The 8,675-nt window shown below is 61.7% G+C and overlaps 1 protein-coding gene across 4 annotated transcripts in view; it reads left to right on the forward strand.

Moving 5' to 3' along the window:
- CELF6 (CUGBP, Elav-like family member 6) overlaps window positions 1–8,675 on the forward strand; it is a 26,524-nt gene that overhangs the window by 419 nt on the left and 17,430 nt on the right. For all 4 annotated transcript variants that reach the window (XM_014953852.1, XM_014953854.1, XM_014953855.1 and 1 more), the window contains exon 2: window positions 7,747–7,829. In XM_014953852.1, the coding sequence (XP_014809338.1) occupies window positions 7,747–7,829 (83 nt within the window). The remainder of the gene's footprint in view (window positions 1–7,746; window positions 7,830–8,675) is intronic.

Below are 8,675 nucleotides of genomic sequence, written 5' to 3' on the forward strand. Positions count from 1 at the left end.
CCGGCGGAGGGGCGGCCTGAGGTGGGGCACCCAGGTGTGGGCCACCTCTGAGGTGAGGCACCCCGAGGTGGGGGGTACCCTGAGGTGGGGGTACCCCGAGGTGGAGCACCCTGAGGTGGGACAGCCTGAGGTGGGGGATACCCCGAGGTGGAGCACCCTGAGGTGTGGGTACCCTGAGGTGGAGCACCCTGAGGTGGGATGGCCTGTGGCGGGGGATACCCTGAGGTGGAGCACCCTGAGGTGGGATGGCCTGTGGCGGGGGATACCCTGAGGTGGAGCACCCTGAGGTGCGGGTACCCTGAGCTGAGGCATCCTGAGATGGGACGGCCTGAGGTGTGGGTACCTCTGAGATGGTACACCCAGGTATGGGCCACTTCTGAGGTGAAGCACCCTGAGGTAGGGGATACCCTGAGGTAGGGGATACCCTGAGGTGGAGCACCCTAAGGTGCAGGTACCCCTGAGGTGGACCACCCTGAGGTGGACCACCCTGAGGTGAGGCACTCTGAGATGGGACAGCCTGAGGTGGGACAGCCTGAGGTGGGATGGCCTGAGGTGTGGGTACCCCTGAGATGGGACACCCTGAAGTGTGGGTACCCCTGAGGTGGAGCACCCTGAGATGGGGGTACCCCTCAGGTGGGTCATCCTGAGGTGGGGGATACTCTGAGGTGAGACACCCTGAGGTGCGGGTACCCCTGAGATGGGACACCCTGAGGTGGGACAGCTTGAGATGTGGGTACCCCTGAAGTGGAGCACCGTGAGGTGGGGGTACCCTGAAGTGGAGCACCCTGAGGTGGAGCACCGTGAGGTGGGGTATACCCTGAGATGAGGCACCCTGAGGTGCAGGTACCCCTCAGGTGGGATGCTCTGAGTTGGGGTGCCCTGAGGTGGGAAGCCCTGGAGTAGGGGACACCCGGAGGTGGAGCAGCCAGATATGGGGAATGGCCCTGAGATGGGGCGTCCTCAGGTGGGGGTACCCCCTCAAGTAGGACACCCTGAGGTGGGGATACTCAGGTGTGGGGCACCTCTGAGGTGGGACACTGAGGTGAGGTACCCTCAAGGCAGGGGTACCTCTCAGGTGGGACACCCTGAGGTGGAACACCCATGGTCTGGAAGTACCCCTGGGATGGAACACCCTGGCATGTGGCACCTCTGAGGAGGGGGCACTCCTGAGGTGATGGCACTGCTGAGGTGGGGCACCCAGGTATGGGAGGTGAGGTACCCCTGATCTGGAGATACCCATGAGGTTGGGGGATCCCTGAGGTGGGGATACCCCTGAGGTGAAGGTACCCCTGAGCTGGGGGCACCCTTCAGGTGGGGCACCCTGAGACCGAGGAACCCCTGAGGCGGGGTACTCTTGAAGTGGAGGTACCCCAGGATCAGGCATCTCAATATGGGGCACCCCTGAGGTGAAGATGCCCCTGAAGTGGGGACACCCCATTACGGGACACCCTGGTATGGGTCACACTGGTACGGGGTACCTCTGATGTGGGGGCACCCTGGTATGGGGCATCCTGGTATGGAGCACCCCTGGAGTGGGGTACACTTGAGGTGGGAAACACCTAAGGTGGGGCACCCCTAAGTTTGGGGTACCCCTGAGGTGGAGGCACTGGTCGAAGGTGGATGTACCCCTGGGATGGAGACACCCACCTGGGGTTGGGAACTGCTGTCCGACTGGGGAACACCCCACCAGCGTTCTGGGCACCGCTTGGGTTGGGGACACCTCTCGAGTGGCATCGGGCACCCAGATGAGTTTTGGGCACCTCTGGACTTGAAGAACCCCTAGAATGGAGGCACCCACCTGGGATACAGGAACCCACTGCGGATGGGGGACACCCACCTGCCCGCACCGTGTCCCGGGCCCCTGTGACCTGGCAGGACCAGGCTCGCTGCTGGCCTGGCTGGCGTCCCAGCACCCCGAGCAGCGGTGCCCTGAGGGGCTCCACTCCTGCTCCACCGAGGTCTTCACGGAATCCCCCACCTGTGATCTGGGGGTCCGCGGTGCCGGACACCCCGGGTGTCATCCAGACGGGATGTCAGGCTCCTCCACGTGCTGTCACCCAGCCCCGTGCTGCGGGAATCACCCTCCTCGCCAGGACTTTCTGGGAAGCCGAAACTTGGCGCTTGCAGCCGCCGCCGTCTCCGTGCCCTTTGGCCATGGGGCAGCTGCCCGGACTCCATCGTTCTTGGCACTCGTGGCCTCTGAAACGCCTCCAGGTGCCTCCGAAGGTGCTTGCGTGCCTCAAATAAACAGGATTCACACCTTGCCAGGCCCCCTTGGAGCTTCCTCCCGCACGGGCTTCAACTGCTGCGGCCCAGACACGTGATTTAATTGCAGACGCTCCTGTAATTTGGACAACATCCTTCCTCCCGGCCAGCCTCCGGAGCGGGACTGCTCCTGCGCCGGCCCTCCGGACTTCTCCCGAGCACCCGGGCACCATCCACGTCGTCGCCTTCAGGGGGAAAGGGGAAAAGGAAAAAAAAAAAAAACCAAGGGAGAGAAAAGGAGCGGAGAGGAGGAAGCCGACTTGATTGCGGATGGTAAACACTGGAAATGGCAGCGGGGCTGACGCGAGCCGCTGCGCTGACCTCCCCTTCCCGCCCGCAGCGGGGCTGGTGCTTCACTGGGAGGGATCTCTCCTTGCTCTCCGTGAGGGCAGATGTCCCCAACACCCCGAGGAGGGCGAGGGACCCCATCCCTCGGCGTCCCCCCGCCCCGCTGCCGCCCTCCCTCCCTTCCCAGGCACGCTGATTGTACTTATTAAGAGTTATTAATACTTAATCAGCTGGCGGATTTAATTGTGCCAATATTAAAAATGCATCAATGTCAATTTTATTCATTAAATATTTACTTTGTTGAAGGGAAACTGTTTTGCTGCTGTTTTAATATCACTTTCAGAGGCTTTTGGATGTGACCCCGGCAAATCGTGGGGGGAGCCCTCGGGGAGGGAGCGGCGCAGCGGGAGCAGGGGGACGCGGAGGGGACGGGGAGGGGAGAGGCCCCGGAGCCCATCTCCAGGACTCGCTCGTCGCCGCCAGCTCCGGGAGGGAGAGCGAGCGGCTCGGCAGCGTGAGTCAGCGTGGGAAAACCTCGCCCCAGGCGGATTCCCGATTCCCGAAGCGCCGTGATGTCGGATGAGCCAGAGCGCCTTCGCCACACCGGCCTCATCCCCAGGAGGAGGAGGAGGATGCTCGGGGCCGCGAGGAGCGGTGGCAGCCAGCAGGGATGCGTGGCCTGGATGCCTGGAGATCCGCTGCCTGGAGGGCTTCGCCTGCGGCATTCCCTGGAGCTGGGGGCCGGAGCGCTGCTGCCCGGGCACTGCCAGCCTCGCTGCCCGCTCTTGCCTTCCTCCCTCCTTCCTCCTGCAGCTCCAGCTTTTTTGTGTCAAGATCTCCCAGCTGGTTTTGGGGATGAGCTCTGGTCCCGCTGGTGGCGGTACCCACCTGGGTGCTGGGTGTCAGGTTGCCTGGGTGCTGGGTGCCAGGGTGCCAAGGTGCTGGGTGCCAGGGTGCTGGATGCCAGGGTGCCAAGGTGCCCTGCTGGTGGTGGTACCCACCTGGGTGCTGGGTGCCTGGGTGCTGGGTGCCAGGGTGCCAAGGTGCTGGGTGCAGCTCCAGCTTTTTTGTGTCAAGATCTCCCAGCTGGTTTTGGGAGGAGCGGTGGCAGCCAGCAGGGATGCGTGGCCTGGATGCCTGGAGATCCGCTGCCTGGAGGGCTTCGCCTGCGGCATTCCCTGGAGCTGGGGGCCGGAGCGCTGCTGCCCGGGCACTGCCAGCCTCGCTGCCCGCTCTTGCCTTCCTCCCTCCTTCCTCCCGCGGCTCCAGCTCTTTTGTGTCAAGATCTCCCAGCTGGTTTTGGGGATGAGCTCTGGCCCTGCTGGTGGTGGTACCCACCTGGGTGCTGGGTGCCTGGGTGCTGGGTGCCAGGGTGCCAAGGTGCTGGGTGCCAGGGTGCTGGATGCCAGGGTGCCAAGGTGGTGGATTCCAGGGTACCAGGGTGCTGGATGCCAGGGTGCCAGGGTGGTGGGTGCTAAGGTACCAGGTCGCTGGATGCCAAGGTGCCAGTGTACTGGATGTCAGAGCCAAGGTGCCAGGATGCCAGGGTACCAGGTTGCTGGATGCCAGGGTGCCGGATGTCAGTGTGCCAGCGTGCCAGGATGCCAAGGTGCTGGTTACCATGGTGCCGGGGTTCTGGTTGCCAGGATGCCAGGGTACCAGGTTGCTGGATGCCAGGGTGCCAGGGTGCTGGATGTCAGCGTGCCAGCATGCCAGGATGCCAAGTGCTGGTTACCATGGTGCCAGGGTTCTGGTTGCCAGGATGCCAGGGTAGCAGGGTTCTGGATGCCAGGGTGCCAAGAATGCTGGGTGCCAGGATGCCTGGGTACCAGATGTCAGAGTACCAGGATGCCAGGGTGCTGAGTGCCAATGTACCAAGGTACCAGTGTGCTGGATGCCAGGGTGTCAAGGTGCTGGATGCCAGGGTGCCGTGTGCCAGGGTACCAAGATGTCAGCATTCCAGGATGCCAGGGTGCCAGGATGCGAGTGTGCTGGGTGCTGGATGCCAACATTCCAAGGTACCAGGATGCCAGAGTGCCGGTGTGCTGGATGTCAGATTGCCAGGGTGCCAGGATGGAGGTGTGCTGGGTGCTGGATGCCAGGGTGCCAAGATGCCAGTGTGCTGGATGCCAGGGTGCTGGGCTGCTGGGTAGCAGTGTGTTGGATGTCAGGGTGCTGGATGCCAGGGTACCAGTGTGCTAGATGCCAGGGTGGCAGGATGCCTGGGTGCCAGATGTCAGAGTGCCAGGATGCCAAGGTGCCTGGGAGCCATGGTGCTGGATGTCAGATTGCCAGAATGCCAGGGTACCAGGATGCCAGGGTGCTGGATACTACAGTGCCAGGGTACCAGGATGCCAGGATACCAGGGTGCTGGATGCTACAGTGCCAGGGTACCAGGATGCCAGGATACCAGGGTGCTGGATGCTACAGTGCCAGGGTACCAGGATGCCAGGATACCAGGGTGCTGGATGCTACAGTGCCAGGGTACCAGGATGCCAGGATACCAGGGTGCTGGATGCTACAGTGCCAGGGTACCAGGATGCCAGGATACCAGGGTGCTGGATGCTACAGTGCCAGGGTACCAGGATGCCAGGATACCAGGGTGCTGGATGCTACAGTGCCAGGGTACCAGGATGCCAGGATACCAGGGTGCTGGATGCTACAGTGCCAGGGTACCAGGATGCCAGGATACCAGGGTGCTGGATGCTACAGTGCCAGGGTACCAGGATGCCAGGATACCAGGGTGCTGGATGTCAGAGTGCCAGGATGCCAAGGTGCTGGTTACCATGGTGCCAGGGTTCTGGTTGCAGAGTACCAGGATGCCAGGATACCAGGGTGCTGGATGCCAAGGTGCCCGGGTGCCATGGTGCTGGATGTCAGAGTGCCAGGGTGCCAGGGTACCAGGGTGCTGGATGCTAAGGTGCCAAGGTGTTGAGTGCCAGGGTGCTGGATATCAGAGTGCCAGAGTGCTGGGGTGCTGGATACCGAGGTGCCTGGGTGCCATGGTGCTGGATGTCAGAGTGCCAGGGTGCTGGGGTGCTGCATGTCAAGGTACCAGGATGCCAGGGTGGTGGATGCCAAGGTACCAGGGAGTCAAGTGGCAGGGCTCTGGGGCGCTGGATGCCAAGATACCAAGGTTTTGAGTGCCAGGGCGCTGGGGTGCTGACTGCCAGGGTGCCAGAATGCTGGGTGCCAGGATGCCTGGGTTCCAGACGTCAGGGTGCCAGGATGCTGGATGCCAAGGTGTCCGGGTGCCCTGGTGCTGGATGTCAAGGTACCAGGATGCCAGGGTACCAGGGTGATGGATGCCAGGGTGCCAAGGTGGCAACGTACCAAGGTGTTGAGTGCCAGGGTGCTGGATATCAGAGTGCCAGAGTGCCGGGGTGCTGGATACCAAGGTGCCTGGGTGCCATGGTGCTGGATGTCAGAGTGCCAGGGTGCTGGATGCCAGGGTACCAGGATGCCAAGGTACCAGGGTGCCATGGTGCTGGATGTCAGAGTGCCAGGGCGCTGGGGTGCTGGATGCCAAGGTACCAGGATGCCAAGGTGCCAGGGTACCAGGGTGCCCTGGTGCTGGATGTCAGAATGCCAGGGTGCTGGGGTGCTGCATGCCAAGTACCAGGGTGCCAAGGTGCCAGGGTGATGAATATCAAGGTGCCCAGGTGCCATGGTGCTGGATGTCAGAATGCCAGGGCGCTGGGGTGCTGGATGCCAAGGTACCCAGGATGCCAAGGTGCCAGGGTGATGAATACCAAGGTGCCCAGATGCCATGGTGCTGGATGTCAGAATGCCAGGGTACCAGTGTGCCATGGTGCTGAATGTCAGAGTGCCAGGGCGCTGGGCTGCTGGATGCCAAGGTACCAGGCTGCCAGGGTGCCGGGGTGCTGGATACCAAGGTGTCGAGTGCCAGGGTGCTGGGGTGCTGGATGCCAAGGTGTCGAGTGCCAGGGTGCTGGGGTGCTGGATGCTACGGTGCCGGGGTGCCGGGGTGCTTGGTCGCCTCCTTCCCATCGTGCACACCCCTGTGTGTACACACGCGTGTGCGAGGTGTGTGGCTGCTCGCTTCTCCCCCTGCACCCCCAGAGTGGGTGAGCACAGGTGTGCACGTGTGAGCCATGCTCACACCCCTGCGTCTGTGCACACCCCCTGTGCCTGTGCACACCCCTCTCTGCTTGTGCTCACACCCCTGTGCTTGTGCACACCCCTCTATGCATGTGCACACCCATGTGTGCTCGTGCTCACACTCACACCCCTGTGTCTGTGCACACCCCTCCATGCTTGTGCACCCATCTATGCTTGTATACACAGTTATGTGACTGTGCACACCCCTCTCTGTTTGTGCTCACACCCCTGTGCTTGTGCACACCCCTCTCTGCTTTTGCACACCCATGTGTGCTCGTGCTCACACTCACCCCCCTGTGTCCGTGCACCCCCCTCCATGCTTGTGCACACCCATCTATGCTTGTATACACACATATGTGACTGTGCACACCCCTCTGCGCTTATGCACACCCAGTATAGCTGTGCACACCCCTGTGCTTACAGCCCCTATAGCTGTACTCACAACCCACAGCTGTACTAATACCCCTACAGCTGTGCTCAGACCCCTATAGCTGTGCACACCCCCTATAGCTGTGCTCACCCTGTCCCTGTACACCTCTAAAGCTGTGCACACCCCCTATAGCTGTTTTCACCCCTATAGCTGTACTCGCACCCTATAGCTGTTGGTGCTGGATGTCAGAATGCCAGGGCGCTGGGGTGCTGGATGCCAAGGTACCCAGGATTCCAAGGTGCCAGGGTGATGAATACCAAGGTGCCCAGATGCCATGGTGCTGGATGTCAGAATGCCAGGGTGCCAAGGTGCCAGGGTGCCAAGGTACCAGGGTGCCATGGTGCTGAATGTCAGAGTGCCAGGGCGCTGGGCTGCTGGATGCCAAGGTACCAGGCTGCCAGGGTGCCGGGGTGCTGGATACCAAGGTGTCGAGTGCCAGGGTGCTGGGGTGCTGGATGCCAAGGTGTCGAGTGCCAGGGTGCTGGGGTGCTGGATGCTACGGTGCCGGGGTGCCGGGGTGCTTGGTGCCAGGCTGCTGAGATGCCCCAGCCCCCCAGCAGCTGGCGTGCGGGCTCCCTGCCTGCCCGGGGCTTTGGGGTGGTGTGGGGCCGGACACTGACCCCGTCTCCCCATCTCTGCAGGCTGTGCCTTTCTCACCTACTGCGCCCGCGACTCGGCCCTGAAGGCGCAGAGCGCCCTGCACGAGCAGAAGACGCTGCCGGGGGTAAGTGACAACCGGTGGGGTGTGTGTGTGTGTGTGTGTACGCCTCTATGCATGTGCACACCCATGTGTGCTTGTGCTCACACTCACACTCACACCCCTGTGTCCGTGCACACCCCTCCATGCTTGTGCACACCTATCTATGCTTGTATACACACATGTGACTGTGCACACCCCTCTGCGCTTATGCACACCCAGTATAGCTGTGCACACCCCTGTGCTTACAGCCCCTATAGCTGTACTCACACCACTATAGCTGTACTCGCACCCTATAGCTGTGCTCACAGCCCTATAGCTTTGCTCACACCCTATAGCTGTGCTCACACCCCCACAGCTGTGCTCAGACCCCTATAGCTGTGCTCAGACCCCTATAGCTGTGCTCACCCTGTCCCTGTACACCTCTAAAGCTGTGCACACCCCCTATAGCTGTTTTCACCCCTATAGCTGTACTCGCACCCTATAGCTGTGCTCACAGCCCCTATAGCTGTACTCACGTCTATAGGTGTACTCATACCCCTGTAGCTGTGCTCAGCCCTATAGCTATGCTCACACTCCTATAGCTATGCTCACACCCCTATAGCTGTGCTCACACCCTATAGCTGTGCTCACACCCCTATAGCTGTGCTCCCCCCTATAGCTGTGCTCACACCCCTATAGCTCTGCTCCCCCCTTTAGCTGTGCTCCCCCCTATAGCTGTGCTCCCCCCTATGGCTGTGCTCACACCCTATATTTGTGCTCCCCCCTATGGCTGTGCTCCCCCCTATGGCTGTGCTCACACCCTATAGCTGTGCTCACACCCTATAGCTGTGCTCCCCCCTATAGCTATGCTCACACCCCTATGGATGTCCC

This window comes from Calidris pugnax, unplaced genomic scaffold (genome assembly GCF_001431845.1).
Source record: "Calidris pugnax isolate Ruff unplaced genomic scaffold, ASM143184v1 scaffold237, whole genome shotgun sequence".
NCBI classification, from domain to species: Eukaryota; Metazoa; Chordata; class Aves; order Charadriiformes; family Scolopacidae; genus Calidris; species Calidris pugnax.